This window comes from Saccopteryx leptura, chromosome 11 (assembly GCF_036850995.1).
Source record: "Saccopteryx leptura isolate mSacLep1 chromosome 11, mSacLep1_pri_phased_curated, whole genome shotgun sequence".
NCBI classification, from domain to species: domain Eukaryota; kingdom Metazoa; phylum Chordata; class Mammalia; order Chiroptera; family Emballonuridae; genus Saccopteryx; species Saccopteryx leptura.
Window position 1 is genome coordinate 6,034,648 of NC_089513.1, and position 18,305 is coordinate 6,052,952.

Consider the following 18,305-nt stretch of genomic DNA (forward strand, 5'->3'; position numbering starts at 1 on the left):
AACTGTGAATTATATTATGCTAAATGGAATAAAAACTACCTATAATGGAGGGCCTGAGTTGGGGAGAAGTGATAAAGGGGCAAAAAAGGAGGTAAGGACCCACAAAATGCAAAAAAGCATAAAATTTGGGTCAAGAATAAAATGATTTGCTTGTAAGTGATGGTCGACTGAGAGCTATAATGAGAGGGATAAGAAGAAAACAGGAAAAAGGAAAAAAATTAAAAAATTACTATTGTATTAAGTGGAGCAAAAACTAGATAGCATAGAGGGCCAGGGTTGGGAGGAATGCTAATGAGTTAAAGAGTGAAGTAAAAAGCACTCAAAGTGCCACAAAGAAAAAATTTGAGTCCCAAATAAAATAATTTGTTCATGATTGAAGATTGAATGAGAGGAAAAGTGAAGGAGAAAAGAAGAAACTAATATAGAGGGAGAAAAAAAGATAGAGGAAAAAAGGAAAAGGAGAAAAAAGAACAAAGAGCAAGAGGGAGAGAGAGTTAAGGGTTTTGGAGTGCAATCCTCCTAGAGAGAAAGGAAGAAGAAAAGAAAGAAAATGGGAAATGTAACAGTTATGGGTAGTGTAGTTCAAGAAGAGGAAAGAATAAGACGGGTAGAGAATAAAAGGATCAAGGTTGAAGAAGAAGAAAATAATCAAGATAAGAAGATGAAAGAAACAAAAAAAATGGAAAAAGTTATAAAGTCTGTGGATTTTTCTTGATTTTGAGAAGCTATCTTCTTCCTTTTTCTTTCCTCTCCCTCTTCCTGGTCGGTGACTCTGTACCCCAGGCTCTGCTGTGTGACACATTTAGGTAGAGATTTACAGTTGATGAGACTCTATGGTGATGTCATATATTGGGCTTCATTCTCATTGGCAGTCGAGGCTCGTTAGCATTTGCAGGCTCTGACAATTAGAGAGTCCGTTTCCCTGGAGCCTCTCTCCTAGTCTCTCCTTTCTGAATTAGCATCCTGATGATCTAGCTATGTGGTTGTCGCTGCCTCTGCCTGGAGAGTAAGAGGCTCAAAGAGCTGGCAAATCCCCACTCTATCCCCACTCAGCACAGGGCTCTGGCAGTCAGAGCCGCCAGCTGTAATCAGGCGGGGCTAGGAGCCAACTGCTCTCAAGGTGCCCTTTTATGCGCCTCCAGGCATGTCCAGTATGTCTCAGCACTCTGTGGGACCACTCTCCCCAGGCTTTTTGCACTTTGTAACCTGTTTTGGCTGGGAAGAAGATGCCCTAGTTGCTGCTTGCAGAACAGGAGGTCTTAAAAGCTGCCAAGTCCCTCTTTTTAACGTATAGCCCTGAGTATAAAAGCTCTGCCAATCAGAAGTTGCCCCCACCCCTATGTGCATAGCAAAGAGGCACTAAAAAATATCACGCCTCTTGTCTTAGAATGCTGAACTGAGAGAGATCTTGTCAGTTAGAGCCGCATAGGTCAGCTGGGAGGTGAGCAGACTGTGGGTTAACCTAATTTCAGCGATTGGATCCACCGATCTCCCGAGTCAGACTGCAAGCTGCTTGCACGCCCCTCCCCTCAACACTTTTGTATTTTTTCTTCCCTGGGATGTTAGCTTGAATGGCTGGGTGAGGTGCCCCGCCTGCCCAGAGAAGTTCGAGTGTAAGGAAGTTGGCTTTTGTGGAATCCCCGCGTGTCGCTGTTCAGGGTGCAGGGACCACACCGAGACTCTGGTCACAGCCCACACAGAGGCCTCTGACCCTGCCCCTCTCTCCGGGAACATGGGTGCCCACTCCCAGGGCGCTAGGAGGAACCTCTCTCACACTGTCTGCACTCACTGACCAGGATATGGGGCTAATGGTGGCCGCTGCTTGCCCGTCTTTGCCAGGATCCGGCGCGGGCATTAGCTCACGTTGGCTGGGTCGCCGCAGGCACACTCTTTCCTCGGCTCAGACATCTGTGCTGCAGCCTGGCTCGGATGTCTGTGCTGCAACCTGGCTCTCTCCACACCCTCTGGCCCCCTTAGCTCCCACTCTGTCTCAGTTCCAAGTGAAAGCAGCCCTTGCTCAGGTTAGTGAGGAAGGCAGGGTGTTCCTTTCTCCTTCGGGGTTGATTATTTATTTAGTCAATTTTTTTGCTCGATCATACCTTAGTTTTCAGTGCGTGGGACTTGTAGACGCTCCAAGGATAGATTTTTCTGTCTGTGGTTGAAGAACTTGTTGAAATTTTGGGGAGATTTATTGGTAGCGCTCCTCAGGGCGCCATTTCTCTGACATCACTCCTCTACAGAGACTCTTAAGGTTTGATTTGCTTAACTGGAAAGGGTAGAACTTGTGTAATGTGCGAGGCACAGCCTGGGACATCAGGCTCTGAGGGGCTGTGAACCCAGGGACTCTTGGCAACCATAAAGCTCTCTGCCTCCCTAAGACTGATTCCAGACTGCTCCTGTTTCCTTCGCCAGACCTCTGCCCTTCCCCTACTTCAAAGCACAGCGATCAGCGGACTGACCATGACACGGGAGCCTCAGTCTTTGACCCTTTCCAGTGGCCTTTTCCCCTAGCAAGTTGTCCGCGGAATTAGAGCTAAGTTTACACACCAGTCAGGGAGCACGCGGCGTTCTGGGTGATGCGAGACAGGTGAGAGTAACGAGGGGAACTCAGCCGAACAAGATGGCATTGGCTAGAAACATATGTTAAATCTGTTTTAACAATTAGCAGCAAGCTGAAGGGCCTGCCGTAGGAGCGGCACTAGGAATGAAGGGAGAGGTTAGCTAGAACACAGAGGTTAGAATAGGGGCATGAGTGCGGGTGGGCCGGCGGTCTAGTCCAGTCTGAGGAAGAGAAGTGATTCCAAAGAGCTTCACAGGAGAATCCGCGCCTGACAGACGGCCGGAGGTGGTGGACAGGGGACCGCGGGAGGCGGGCGGTGCTGAGGGAGAGGTACCCAGTCCAGGGCTCAGAGGACCCGAGCATGAGAGCGGGGACCGGGTGAGGGGTGGATGGAAGCTGAAGTCTGGCCAAACCAGGGCCGACTCCAGTAGGCTTTGTAAGACGTGCTGAGGCGCTGGGGTTTTATCGTCAAGGCTCTGGGGATGCCTTCGAGACTCTTAAGCCAGGGACTTACAAGGCTAGATTTGTGCACAAGAGATTTCTCTGGCTGTGAGATGGATGAACAGATGGACGGGTGGATGGACGGGAAGTGAAGTAGAGAGAATATTTACCAAGCTGTTGCTATGACTAGGGAGCAGGTGGGAATAAGAACCTAGGAAAGTGAGAGGCAGACATGTGGGGGGTCAGGTGGGGCGGGGTTTAGGGCTTTTTGGGAGGGAGCATGTGTTTGCATAAAACGTTCTGATGCATTGTGGGCATGGGCGTGTCCTTTCTTCTACCCCCCCCCTTTTTTTTAATTTTTTTAAATTTTTTAAATTTTTTTATTTATTTATTTTAGAGAGGAGAGGGAGAGACAGAGAGAGAGAAGGGGGGGAGGAGCTGGAAGCATCAACTCCCATGTGTGCCTTGACCAGGCAAGCCCAGGGTTTCGAACCGGCGACCTCAGCATTTCCAGGTCGACACTTTATCCACTGCGCCACCACAGGTCAGGCCACCCCCCCTTTTTTAAGCAATCTAGCAACTGTGCCTTAGTCATTTTTATGTGTCAGTCCCTGAAAATTCTATTTAATTTGTTCTCCACAAAGCTAGCTGGCTATATGTAATGTAATGTAATGTAATGAAGTCGATATTAAAATACATAAATAGTGACATGGGCAGAAAATGTGAGAACAGGAAGGAAACTGAACAGGCGAGGAGATGCTCTAAGCTGACAAAGCTTCGTTACTGGAACATCTTTCATTCGGGGCACTCAGCAGATTTTTCTTTGGGAAAAGAACTTTGCATTTGGTCAGGGAACCTTTCGTCAGACCCCGGGGAGCCTGGAGCCAGCCAACAGTGTGGCTTCTAGATGGCTGGGACCCCAGCTCACACCTTTCTCTCCCAGGGTTTCGGTGGACATGGGGACTCCAACGAGGGAATTTCGGGCGGCTCGGTGCAATGACTTGGTTGTGTGTCTTTCCATCAACTCAGAACTGTACCTGACTTGTCTTTATGTCTATACTCAGCAATCTCTGTGGAAGGAAGGAAGGAAGGGAGGGAGGGAGGAAGGGAAGAAGGGATGGAGGGAGGGAGGAAGGAAGGAAGGAAGGGAGGGAGGGAGGGAGGGAGGGAAGAAGGGACGGAGGGAGGGAGGAAGGGAAGAAGGGATGGAGGGAGGGAGAAAGGAAGGAAGGAAGGAAGGAAGGAAGGAGGGAAGGGAGGGAGGGAGGGAGGGAGGGAAGACGGGACGGAGGGAGGGAGGAAGGAAGGAAGGGAGGGAGGGAGGGAGGGAAGAAGGGACGGAGGGAGGGAGGAAGGGAGGGAGGAAGGAAGGATGGAAGAAAGGGAGAGAGGGAGGGAGAGAGGGAGGGAGAGAGGGAGGGAGGGAAGAAGGAAGGAAGGATGGAAGGAAGGAAGGGAGGGAGGGAGGGAGGGAAGGAGGGAGGGGTGTTTCCTGGTTGTAATCTGTCTTCCAGGCTCAGTCCTCCACCCCACCCTGCACTTGCAAATACTCATTCCCTGCTATGCTCTGGTCCCAGGGGACACGGTGGCCTGTGTCAAAGCTGGCTCTCGGCCCTTCTCGCTCTCCATTGCTGAGGCCAGTCTGTCCCGAGCCACTGACCCATGGGAATATGTTTTCTTTTCTCCTACTCAGAAAACAATCTAATGGACGATTTCACACTAATGTGTTGGTGCCTGCCAGGAGCTGAGGTTGTTATGTGCACTTTTAACAAGGACAAGCAAAGAAATTGATTTCTAATTATAGGATTTAAGGGCATCATAAAATGAGATATTTAGGAACCATGGTTTCCTGGGAGCCTCTTTGTGCTCTACGAGATGCAGCCCAATTGCCAGGGGAAGGAGAACGCTGAGCATCCCATGGGGTCACTTCACGGGGGTAAGGATGGCAGCCCAGCCCCAGGGAGGCTCCGTGAGCCTCCTGCCTCTGGGACCCCCTTCTTGGCCATCCAGTAGCTGGGCAACTTGTCTCTGGGTTGTCGTGGGGACTCAGTGTGTCAGCACGTGTAATGCACGGAATGCTGACACATGGTAAGAACAGATTCAAGGTAAATGATTCTTTCGCAATACGCCGGACATGTTCCAACGTACATGAGAAAAATGCGTAACGTCCTTTCCAGTGATTGTCACCAACACGGTCTGTTTCCTAGGAGGGGAGGGTTAGGGCCAGTGTTAATCTTGGGGTTCTTTTTCTGTGAAGTCTGCCATGCACGAAGTCGACCAGACATTTCCAAGTCTGAGAGGTCAACCACTAACACTTTGGAAGGGGACCAGCCAGGGTTCCCGGGGTGTTCTGTCTGGGTCAACAAGTCCTAGGAACTACATGTTTCTTCTTATGAGTCTTTTACTTCTCTGGTTGGAGAAAGTGCCGAGATGCTCAAAAGGGAAGACCTTTTCATGCTCTTCAGCAAACCCTGTGGTACCAACGGCAACAGAAAGCATTGTTCTACCTCACTGTACCATAACAGAGAGATCCAAGCTTATTCTTCTAACAATTAAACCTGTGAGCCAGTTATGGCATGAGGCTCCGTGGCCACGCTTCAGACAGACACTCTCAGGCTCTGGGGGCTCCTGGAAGCACCTGGCAGGGGGAGTTCTGATGCCTGACCTGCGGCCACAGGGCATTTGAATCACAAGTGGTCCCAGGCCTGGGTCCCAAGTCTTTGCTCTTTGGTGTCCATGTGAGGCATTGTGTTTTGGACAAGCGGTGATCCTTGTCTCAGGGTGTATCTTCTGGGCAGAACCTCTGATCGGCCACCCAGGACACACTCGCCTGATTCTAGGTGCTTCTTACAGTTAAACAGATGGCGCGGCAGGCCAGCCTCCCGACACCATGTCACGCTGTGTTTTATCTCCCAGAGCAGCTCTTGTTCTTCCCGCCTTATCTGTGCTGTCCAGGCGCAGTCCTCCTGCTTCTTTTTATCTTGTTGGCTCCGTCACCTTGTGTCTGCGCTTTACATGAAGGGCAGAGGATGGCCCCAGGCGGGGAGGGGTGGACAGGTCGGCCGGCGTCCCTAACGGGGGCCCTCGCTGCTTCGGATTGGCGCAGTGAAATCCAGCGTGTCCCCCAAATGTTGCCCAGATAAAGTCCTTGCCCATGTTAGGTGGCTGGGGCTGTTTAGTGAGGAGCCCCAGGCTAGAGGCGCACACAGCAGAGCCCGACTGTCCCACAGTGAAGGAGGCTGACATCCGAGGGCAGGGTGTGGGCGGGTTGTTTTTTTCGTGGTCCTTGAGGGCAGCATGTGCCAGGCCTCTCCCTGGCTTCCGGTGGCTTCTGGCTGTCCCCGCTGCTCCTTGGCTTGTGGATGCTTGACCCTGACCTCTGCCTTCATGTTCACAGGATGTTGTCCCTGTGTCACATGTCCCCTTTCTATAAGGACACCAGTCATGTTAGATGAGGGCCCATCCCACTCCAGTGTGACCTCATCTTAATGGCATGACTTCAGTGACCTTGTTTCCACAGAAGGTCACACTCGGAGGTGCTGGGGGTCAGCACTTCAATACATGAGTTTGGGGGCAGGACACAGTTCAACCCGTATTACTGCCCAGACATCACTGGGGAACATTCCAGCCTCTTAGAGAAATGCCACCCATGATGTTCAGTGGCTCTTGCGTGTGGAAGGATCATGCCCAGGGCGCTTATGGGTGGACAGGAGTGTGTGGTCTGAGTGGTCACTGTGAGCGCGACCAGGTCCCGGTGCTGCCGAACCACCTGCCCCTGGTGTGGGGCCGCTTCTCTCAGCTCCAGCCTGGGCCCGAGACAGCGGGCTGGGGTCCTGGGGGAGAGCCCATGCTGTGCGGGCCTCCCTGCATGCAGACCTCCTCGCACCCTGCTCCCTCCTGGGGGAGAGCCCATGCTGTGCGGGCCTCCCTGCATGCAGACCTCCTCGCACCCTGCTCCCTCCTGGGGGAGAGCCCATGCTGTGCGGGCCTCCCTGCATGCAGACCTCCTCGCACCCTGCTCCCTCCTGGGGGAGAGCCCATGCTGTGCGGGCCTCCCTGCATGCAGACCTCCTCGCACCCTGCTCCCTCCTGCAGGGACAGCCCCCCGCCCCCTGGACCCCAGGCCTGACTGTGACCGTGGATTTGTCTTCTGTGCAAATGCAGACAGTCCCAGGAGAACTCCACTCCGCCCCCCAGTCATCAGCTGCTGGGCTTGCTCCCTGAGGGTGGGCTTGGGTCCCACACGCAGATAAAGCATGTTTCTGAGATTGGAGGACGGCGGTGGCTGCAGGGGAAAAGGAGCAGGTGCGCGCTTGCTCTGCAGACCGACTTCCACCCTGCAGCAGCCACCTGCCTCTCCCGGCCCAGGGCCCAGCGCTGCTCAGGAAAAACTGCATTCCTCTTTCTTCGTGCCGTTTCTTTGAAGTTCTTTCATCTTCCTGACGATGCAGGGTGCTGTTATCTGACTTAGCCTTTTATTTACACGGCCTCTCATTTCCTACCTTCTCATGCCTTCCTTCCCCCTGTCTTTTAATTTCCTTCTGATTTCTCATTTGTTTTCTTTAAGCTTTCATAGTCTTATCTTTATTTTTCTTTTCAGTTCTTACAAACTTTCTCCCTTTCCGGCCATGTTTTCCCTGTTCTGTGCCGGCTTCTTGCCTAGAGATGAAATGTTTCCTGTGCGCCTGTTTTGTGGGCGAGGTGTCACTGCTGCTGAGTGGTTGCCTGGTTACCGGGTCAGGAACTGGAGCGCTGTGGTTTTCGCTTTCCAACAACTTTCTGACACATGGGACCACCTGCTGAAGACCAGAAGCAGTTTTGGTGGAGCTGAAACTCTCACAGGCAGCATTCTAGCTGAATACACACAGCGACTCTTTCTGTGTTTTTGGACTGCATTTTGCTCTCTTTTTTAAGCGCGCGCGCGAGAGAGAGACAGAGAGAGACAAAGAGAGGGACAGATAGGGACAGACACACAGGAAGGGAGAGAGATGAGAAGCATCAGTTTTTGTTGCAGCTCCTTATTGTTCATTGATTGATTTCTCATTTGTGCCTTGACCAGAGGGCTGCAGCAGAGTGGGTGACCCTTTGCTCAAGCCAGTGACTTTTGGGCTCAAGCCAGCTACCATGGGGTCATGTCTGTGATCTCACACTCAAGCCTGGTGAGCCTGAACTCAAGCCGACGACATCTGGGTTTCGAACCTGGGTCCTCTGCATCCCAGTTCGACGCTCTATCCACTGTGCCACCGCCTGGTCTCTCCTCTTCCTTTTCATTGGAAGCCAAGAAAGTGGCTCCCAGGCCACCTCCGAGCAAGTTTGTGCCACAGAGTGGCTGGGGCAGATGCTCTTTCATGTTTCTGTGTCTGGTGTCCATGTGCCCTGTGACACTGTGATGCCCTTTCTCCTTTGACAGTAGGTCAAAGCCTTCAGCTTAGATGGAGTGACATGACCACTCTGGGTTTTGTAATTTTGAGAAGTGATCCCTGAAGGTCAGTCTCTAGATCGGGTTCTTAAATTCTATGCTCTCAGGATCTCTTTATTCTCTTTCTAAAAAAAATACCTTATTATGATAAGAACATTGAACATGTGGTCTAACCTCTCAACAGATTTCTAAGTGGACAAGCAGTAGTGTTGAGTGCAGACACTACGCTGTAGAGCAGGCAGCTCTCCGGCAGGTACTCACCTCGTAAAGCTCTCTCCCGTTGAACCACACCTGCCTCTCCCCGGGCTGCCTCTGCCTGCTCCGCCCTGCCCCTCCCTGCACTGCCCCTGCCCCAGGCCCTGCGCCAACCCTGCCCCTCCCCATACTGCCCCTGCCCCTTCCCGTACCTCCCCTGCCCCTCCCTGCACCGCCCCTGCCCCAACCCTGCCCCTCCCTGCACCGCCCCTGCCCCAGGCCCTGGCGACCACCATTCTGTTCTGTACTTCTAAGGGCTTGACTGTTTTCGATACTCTACGTAAAGTGGAATCAGGCCGTTTATGTCCTGTGTCTGATGCACTTCCCTTGCACACAGCCTTCCAGGTTCCCCTGCTTGTCTCTTATGGCAGGATTTCCTTCTTTCTGAAGGCAGAATGGCATCCCATTGTCATACACGCCACACTTGTCAATCCGTTCCTCCATGGAGTGGGGGGGGGCGTAGGAGTCCCGTTTGTGAAGAGCTCGGCCATGAACATGCACTAAGGGCTCTTTGAGATTCTGATTCATTTCTGTTGGATGAATACCCAGAAGTGGGATTGCTGGTTCATGTAGTCATTCTATTTTTAATGTTTTCGAGGACTCTCCATACTGTTCACCGCAGAGGCTGTGACACCTTCCTGCCTACAGTGTCCAAGGGTTCCAGTTTTTTCACATCCTTGCCAACAGTTGTCTTCTTCTTTTTTTTTTTTTAATAATAGTCATCTTAACAGGTGCAAGGTGATATCTTACTATGATTTTGTTTGCATTTCCCTGATTAATGACACTGAGCATCTTTTCATATGTCTACCGGCCATTTATATGTCTTCTTTGGAGAAATGTCTATTCAAGTCTTTAGCCCCCCCCCCTTTTTTTTACACAAATTAACTAGCTATAGTCTGGCCTGTGGTGGTGCAGTGAATAAAGCATCAACCCAGAATGATGAGGTAGCCAGTTAGAAAACCAGGGCTTGCCGGGTCAAAGCACATATAGGAAGCAACTATGAGTTGATGTTTCCTGATCCTCCCCCTTCTCTCTCTCCCCTCTCTAAAATGAATAAGTAAAATCTTTTAAAAAAAACACTTAAGACCCTGGCCAGTTGGCTCAGTGGTAGAGCGTCGGCCTGGCATGCGGAAGTCCCGGGTTCGATTCCCGGCCAGGGCACACAGGAGAGGCACCCATCTGCTTCTCCACCCCTCCTCCTCTCCTTCCTCTCTGTCTCTCTCTTCCCCTCCCGCAGCCGAGGCTCCTTTGGAGCAAAAGATGGCCTGGGCACTGGGGATGGCTCCTTGGCCTCTGCCCCAGGCGCTAGAGTGGCTCTGGTCGCAACAGAGCGAGGCCCCAGATGGGCAGAGCATCGCCCCCTGGTGGGTGTGCCGGGTGGATCCCGGTCGGGCGCATGCGGGAGTCTGACTGCCTCCCCGTTTCCAGCTTCAGAAAAATACAAAAACAAACAAACAAACAAAAAATAAACAAAAAAACCCCACTTAATTGTAAAAAAATAACTAGTTATATATATTTCTGTTTTTTTCTTTTTCTACTGAGTCATAGGAATTCCTTACATATTTTGAAAACCAGCTTTTAACAGATACATGGCTTGCAAATATTTTCTCCTGCTGTGTAGGCTGCCTTTTCTCTCTGCTGATTACTTTCTTTGCTGTGCAGAAACATTTTAGTTTGATGTAGTCCCATTTCTCTATTTTTCTCTCTTTAAAATTTTTATTAATTGATTTTGAGAGAGAGAGAGAGAAACAGCCACTTAGTGCTCCACCCATTTATGCTGTCATCAGTTGATTCTTGTATGTGCCTCAACTGGGGATTGAACCTACATCCTAAGCCTGTGGGCCTGTGGGGATGACACTCTAACCAACTGAGCTGCTACACCAGGGCCTATCTATATTTTGTTCTGTGTGTGTGTGTGTGTGTGTGTGTGTGTGTGTGTGTGTGTGTGACAGAGACAGAGAGAGGGACAGATAGGAACAGACAGACAGAAAAGGAGAGAGATGAGAAGCATCAGTTCTTCATTGCGGCTTCTTAATTGTTCATTGATTGCTTTCTCCTGTATGCCTTGACCGGGGGGCTACAGCAGACCGAGTGACCCCTTGCTCATGCCAGTGACCTTGGGCTCAAGCTGGTGAGCCTTGCTCAAACCAGATGAGCCCGTGCTCAAACTGGTGACCTTGGGGTTTTGAACCTGGGTCCTCCACGTCCCAGTCCAATGCTCTATCCACTGTGCCACCACCTGGTCAGGCTATTTTTTTCTATTATTACCAGTGTCTGTGGTGTCATATTCAAGAGATCCTTGCCAAGATCAATGTCATGAAACTTTCTCCTGTGTTTTTCCTCTGGGAATGTTTCTTCTGGGAGTTTCAGATCTTACATTTAAGTCCTGACCCATTTTGAGTTGATTTGAATGTACGGTGTAAGGAAAGGTCCCAGTTTATTCTTTTACAGGGTGTGCATCCAGTTTCTCCAGGCCCACTTGTGACGAGACGCTCCTTTCCCCACTTGTGTTCTTGGTGCTCTGGTTGAAGAGTAGTTGACCACGTACATGTGGGTTTACTTCTGGGCCTTCTCTTCTCTTCTATTGGCCTCGGTGTCTGTCTTTTTTGCCAGTACCATGCTGTCTTAATCATTGTAGCTTTGGAGTTTAGTTTGAAGCCAGAAGTCTGACACCTCCAGCATGGTTCTTTTTCAAGATTATTTTATGTTTCTAGATTAATTTTAGAATTGTTTTTCCCTTTTATTCTTTTAGAAATTACTGAAGACCCCAAAAAGTTTTTGTTTATGTGGGTTATAGTTATTAATATTTACTGTATTAGAAATTAAAACTGAGCAAAAATTAAAGAATTTATAAGCACATATCTTAATGACCACCAGCGACTGTGAAAATATCAACTATATATTCTTATGGGATAAGAGTGAATTTCTAAGAAGTATATATATTCTTATAGAATACGAGTTTAAAAAGATAAATTACATTTCAGCATAACTATTAAAATCAGTTTAATCTTGCAGATCTCAGAAAGGGATACAGGGACCCTTTGCATCCTAAGATCACACTATAAAAACTGCTGATGGAGGTAATCTGTGTGTGAGGTATACCCAGCTATGGCAGTAGAAAGGTGGAAAAATATTGGGGGACTTTCCTGGTACCCAGGAATGCATAGAACATGAGGTTCCTACTTTGCGCACAAGACCACCATCTGAAAAATGACTTTATGTGTATAGTCAGTGAACATGATTTGCTATCTCTTTTGTGAACAATAAAACCTTGGTTGGCTTGATAACAATCTTGATAGTTGACACTCCAAGTCGGTGAGTGAGTCACCAGCCCAGCATGGCCTCATGATGTGATGGCTACCCAGAAAAGCCCCAGAGGTGTCGATTTTGTTTCTTGTTACATGGTTAACCAAGGAAGACTTAGGAGAATGTGTGTGAGCATCTTCTTTCAACAGTCTTTTTCTTCCAAAAATGTGGTATAAAGATATCACATGCAATCGCTGAAGTTACGTTAAATGACGTCACCTGTCATTTTGACAGAATTTTCTTTCTTTTTCTTTTTTTAGTCAGTGAGAGGAGGGGAGACAGAGAGAGACTCCCGCATGTGTCCTGACTGGGATCCACCCGGCAAGCCCACCAGAGGGCTGATTATGTGCCCATCTGGGGCATTGCCCTGTTGCTCAGCAACCGAGCTCTTTTTAGCACCTGAGTTGGAGGCCATGGCACCATCCTCAGCACCCAGGGCCAACTCACTCCAATTGAGCCATGGCTGCAGAAGGGGGAGAGAGAGAAAGAGAAGCAAGAGGGGGAAGGTTTGAGAAGCAGATGGGCATTTCTCCTGTGTGCTCTGACTGGGAATCAAATCAGGGACATCCACACACTGGCTAATGCTCTACTACTGAGTCAGCCGGCCAGGGCCCTGACAGAATTTTGTGAGTAGCTTCTACTTTCACGTCTAAAAATTGGAGGACTTCCGTATCATCAATTTCTCCATCTTTTCAGACAGCTTTGAGATTGCTGTGCCATTGGATAGCCATGTGGTCTCGGAACCTGGACGTAATGTCACGCTCATGTATGAGCGTCTAACAATGGGGCTCATGCAAGAAGTCACATGGGAGAAGATCCAGTCCCATCAGATAGACCTCTTAACGAGCTGCAACTTGTCCCATGGGAGGAGCTACGCCACCAGGTACTGGCGGCAAGTCCTGAGCAACTGCAGTGAGGGGATGAGAAGGTCGTTCATCGTCATGCCCCACGCCACCGCCTCTGACTCTGGGCTTTACCGCTGCTCCTTCAAGGCCAGCACAGGGGAAAATGAAACCTTCGTGATACAGTTGACTGTCAGCGATGGTGGTGAGTCCATGTCAGAGGTCTGCCTGTGTCAAAGAGGGGAAAAGCCAAGCAGTGTGGTTTGGTTTCTGCTGTCCTTTTTTTTTTTTTTTTTGGATTTTTCCAAAGTTAGAAGCAAAGAGGCAGAGAGACAGACTCCCGCATGCGCCTGACCGGGATCCATCCGGCATGCCCACCAGGAGGTAATGCTCTTCCCACCTGGGGTGTTGCTCCGCTGCAATCAGAGCCATTCTGGTGCCTGAGGCGGAGGCCATGGAGCCATCCTCAGCGCCCAGGCCAACTTTGCTCCAATGGAGCCTTGGCTGCGGGAGGGGAAGAGAGAGAGAAAAGGAGAGGGGGAAAGATGGAGAAGCAGACGGGCAATTCCTGGCCAGTGTGCCCTGGCCAGGAATCAAACCCGGGACTTCCACATGCCTGGCCGACACTCTACCACTGAGCCAACCAGCCAGGGCTCTGCTGTCTTTTTTATGGCTCTGTTGTTCGAAGTACTTTTTAATGATTGGATGTAGGTAACTTGTCGGTTATTGAAGGGTAGTCTTTGGTATTTCTTTTTGTTGTTTTTTGAAAGTGGTTTCTTTTTTCTTTTTTTTTTCTTTTAAAAGATTTTATTCATTGGTTTTACAGAAGGGGTGGGGGTGAGATGTATCAACTCATAGTTGCTTCACTTTAGTTGTTCACTGCTTGCTTGTTGTATGTGAGTTGATGGGACAAGCCCAGGGTTTTGAACCAGTGACCTCAGCGTTCCAGGTAGATGCTTTATCCACTGCGCCCCCCACAGGTCAGGCCTAGTATTTCTTTATCTTGTTAATCCATTAATCACAGATTTAACAATAAAGATCTTTCCCATTTTCTTGATCTGTCCCATTTAATGAAATTTAAAAAAAAATCAGTGACTCTGAAAAAAATCCATGGGCTCACTGGCCTATAAGTCTAAGCTGTGTAACTCCTGTTCTTCAGGGACATGAGAACTTTCTGTGGTGGTGACTAGGTTTTAGAACCCTCCTGTATCCTCAGCAGGAAGATGGTGCCAGATTGGGATTTGCTGAGTCAGTGTTGAAAGGGGTGGGAATTTAGTAGGTGTTTAATAGTGTGGTTGATACTTTGCCACATTGGAGCGTTCAGCCCCTTAGTTGTTTTCAGATCTGGGAACAGAAACAGACCGGCCGGGATGCTGTTAGAGCTGAACTCAAGGGTCTCTCACCCAGCAGGCTCCTCCCGAGGCCGGGGTTCATCTGGGGTGAGCATTTGTCTTCCATGTCATAATGGACCCCAAACTGGCGGGAGCTTCTGGCCCCGCGAAACCCGTGGGTCAGTAAGAAAAAGTGGTTTTTCCCTTGCTGCAGTGCAAACACAGAGAGACCTGCCTCTCTGGGGGTCTGTGGGGAGACTGTGTTACAGCTGAGTGTGAGGAAGGCCTCCCCGGGGGTCTGTGGGGAGACTGTGTTACAGCTGAGTGTGAGGAAGGCCTCTCTGGGGGTCTGTGGGGAGACTGTGTTACAGCTGAGTGTGAGGAAGGCCTCCCCGGGGGTCTGTGGGGAGACTGTGTTACAGCTGAGTGTGAGGAAGGCCTCCCCGGGGGTCTGTGGGGAGACTGTGTTACAGCTGAGTGTGAGGAAGGCCTCCCCGGGGGTCTGTGGGGAGACTGTGTTACAGCTGAGTGTGAGGAAGGCCTCTCTGGGGGTCTGTGGGGAGACTGTGTTACAGCTGAGTGTGAGGAAGGCCTCCCCGGGGGTCTGTGGGGAGACTGTGTTACAGCTGAGTGTGAGGAAGGCCTCCCCGGGGGTCTGTGGGGAGACTGTGTTACAGCTGAGTGTGAGGAAGGCCTCCCCGGGGGTCTGTGGGGAGACTGTGTTACAGCTGAGTGTGAGGAAGGCCTCCCTGGGGGTCTGTGGGGAGACTGTGTTACAGCTGAGTGTGAGGAAGGCCTCTCTGGGGGTCTGTGGGGAGACTGTGTTACAGCTGAGTGTGAGGAAGGCCTCCCCGGGGGTCTGTGGGGAGACTGTGTTACAGCTGAGTGTGAGGAAGGCCTCTCTGGGGGTCTGTGGGGAGACTGTGTTACAGCTGAGTGTGAGGAAGGCCTCCCCGGGGGTCTGTGGGGAGACTGTGTTACAGCTGAGTGTGAGGAAGGCCTCCCCGGGGGTCTGTGGGGAGACTGTGTTACAGCTGAGTGTGAGGAAGGCCTCCCCGGGGGTCTGTGGGGAGACTGTGTTACAGCTGAGTGTGAGGAAGGCCTCCCCGGGGGTCTGTGGGGAGACTGTGTTACAGCTGAGTGTGAGGAAGGCCTCCCCGGGGGTCTGTGGGGAGACTGTGTTACAGCTGAGTGTGAGGAAGGCCTCCCCGGGGGTCTGTGGGGAGACTGTGTTACAGCTGAGTGTGAGGAAGGCCTCCCTGGGGGTCTGTGGGGAGACTGTGTTACAGCTGAGTGTGAGGAAGGCCTCCCCGGGGGTCTGTGGGGAGACTGTGTTACAGCTGAGTGTGAGGAAGGCCTCTCTGGGGGTCTGTGGGGAGACTGTGTTACAGCTGAGTGTGAGGAAGGCCTCCCTGGGGGTCTGTGGGGAGACTGTGTTACAGCTGAGTGTGAGGAAGGCCTCCCCGGGGGTCTGTGGGGAGACTGTGTTACAGCTGAGTGTGAGGAAGGCCTCCCCGGGGGTCTGTGGGGAGACTGTGTTACAGCTGAGTGTGAGGAAGGCCTCCCCGGGGGTCTGTGGGGAGACTGTGTTACAGCTGAGTGTGAGGAAGGCCTCTCTGGGGGTCTGTGGGGAGACTGTGTTACAGCTGAGTGTGAGGAAGGCCTCCCCGGGGGTCTGTGGGGAGACTGTGTTACAGCTGAGTGTGAGGAAGGCCTCCCTGGGGGTCTGTGGGGAGACTGTGTTACAGCTGAGTGTGAGGAAGGCCTCCCCGGGGGTCTGTGGGGAGACTGTGTTACAGCTGAGTGTGAGGAAGGCCTCCCCGGGGGTCTGTGGGGAGACTGTGTTACAGCTGAGTGTGAGGAAGGCCTCCCTGGGGATCTGTGCTACAGCCTCCCTCCCTCTCTCTTTCCCTTCCCTTCCCTTCCCTTCCCTTCCCTTCCCTTCCCTTCCCTTCCCTTCCCTTCCCTTCCCTTCCCTTTTTCCTTCCTTTTTCCTTCCTTCCTCCCTCCCTCCTTCCCCCTTCCCCCTTCTCTTCCCTTCCACCTTTCCTTCTTCCTTTCTGTTACTGCTTCCAGCCAGCCCATGCACCTTGGCTTATGAGTAGAACCTTAAAGCCAAGGACAGCCCTGAGGACTTGGCTGTCCCTCCATGACGGCTCGTGCAGCAGACCGATGTCCCCGGCCCTGGGAAGGATGGAGGAAAGGTCTGTGTGCACACGGCCTCCCCTGTGCTGTCACAGCAGCCGTGCGTGCTACAGAGGGCTACAGAGGGCATCGGCCAGGGGCTGGTGTCGTCCATGGTCACCTTGGGCCACAGCACACCTTCTCTGCTCCTCGTAATGACTGTGGCAGCTGCGGGTGAGACGTACGTTCTTTTCAGAACTTGATGCAGAAGAGGGTTGATGGCCTAATTGGGGGAGAGAATTAACCGAGAGGCTTCACTTTAAATGCTGACTCCATTCCTTGAGACAGATACAGAAAATATTTTATACCAAAAAATAACCCTGCATTGCAGAAGCATTTTTTTTTAACCTGACTAACTAAAAACAGTCCCTAATCTCTCAGAGACCAAGGCAAGAAAAAGTTCTATTCAGAAAAATGTCATAAAAAACCATTTTTGAACACCGATGAAATAAGATCGTGTCCATTATATGTTGAAAAAGGGATTATAAACACTTTAGGTCATAGGGAATATGTGAGTAATAGTTTTTGAGAGGATAGAGTTATTTAACTCTCACTAATTTTAAAAAATGCCTTTCTCTTGTTCAACATGGCTAAGTTTCTTATGTGAAACTATTTCTTTTCTTGGTGTATGAGCTGTAAACAATGTTGAAAATGAAAATAACTAAACAGGCCTGACCTGTGGGGGTGCAGTGGATAAAGTGTCAACCTGGAACGCTGAGGTCACCAGTTCAAAACTCCAGGCTTGCCCTGTCAAGGCACATATGGGGGTTGATGCTTCTTGCTCCTCCCCTCCCCTCCCTCTCTTTCTCCTCACTAAAATAAATTTAAAAAATTTTTTTTAAAAAAAGACATAAAGACTGAACAGAATGGTTAGTATTGTTAGTGTCTGTTTTGAACACCCACAAAATGGCTTTTGGACTCAGTGGGCAGGTGGGAAGACGGTCAGCTGCACCTATTGGTAAGAAGGCATCATTGACAGAGGATGGCAGCTGTTGATTGTGTGTTCTGGTTTAATTCTTTTAAAAAATAATCGTGAGTACATCAGGAATATATATATATATATATATATATATATATATATATATATATATATATATATATATATATATAAATCAGATGGCAAGCCAAACGAGATGGCTTGCATGTTCTCTGGTGCGATTCGATTGCTTCAAAGCTGAGGCTGTTTGGTCAAAAATCAATGTAGAGATTAAAGCAGAGAGACAGGTATGAGATGCAGGGCAGATTTAATTTATTTCAACTGTCAAGCGAAAGGCAATTGTGACACAGATTTTAGAAACCTCTCTGCATCCTTTTGTTAGCTCCCATTAACTTCTTCTCTAGGATCAGGACTCTCATACTCCACACATGCGTAGTGGCTCTTCCCCGACAGGCGTTTCCTGTGTCCATATTCCAACAAGCAGTGGGTTCTCAGAGGTCACCTGAAAGATGATACAATGTCAAACCATGTGTCAAGTTGCCAGACCTTCATTTATTTTGAACAAAGAGAGAAAGTGGCAGAGGCACGAGTCGAACCCGAATTTGCTATTGACTCCTTTTGCTCAATGAAAAGAAATACTGGTCTCCTGTCCTTGGTTGGCTCTCAGAACCTGGGATGCCATATGAAATAGTTCCGGACTGACTTTTCTGTCTTTGAGTGTGTCCAGACCTCAGGGGTGAGGAACAGAGGAAACTGACTAAAATTATTCTCGGCTTTTACTATGCTTTGGAATATCATTAGTCATGAGACAAGTATTCCAGTTTCCACCAGAAGAATGTGTGAAGTCTTTTCATATTAACTAAACATGGTGTTCAAACTACTATTGTTTTCACTGAGCTTATTGATTATAAAAAGGACGAGGATCAAAGAAATGAAATCAGCTCTCTCCAAAGTTCCAGGAGGGGAGTAGTTTTGAACAAACTTCTGTGGGCCACTGCTTGAAAATGTCTTCCTCCAACGAGGCCACTCA

General features: G+C 50.0%; 1 protein-coding gene across 4 annotated transcripts in view; it reads left to right on the forward strand.

Moving 5' to 3' along the window:
- CD226 (CD226 molecule) overlaps positions 1 to 18,305 on the forward strand; it is a 67,999-nt gene that overhangs the window by 25,473 nt on the left and 24,221 nt on the right. For all 4 annotated transcript variants that reach the window (XM_066353300.1, XM_066353301.1, XM_066353299.1 and 1 more), the window contains exon 4: positions 12,678 to 13,028. In XM_066353300.1, coding sequence (XP_066209397.1) covers positions 12,678 to 13,028 — 351 coding nt within the window. The remainder of the gene's footprint in view (positions 1 to 12,677; positions 13,029 to 18,305) is intronic.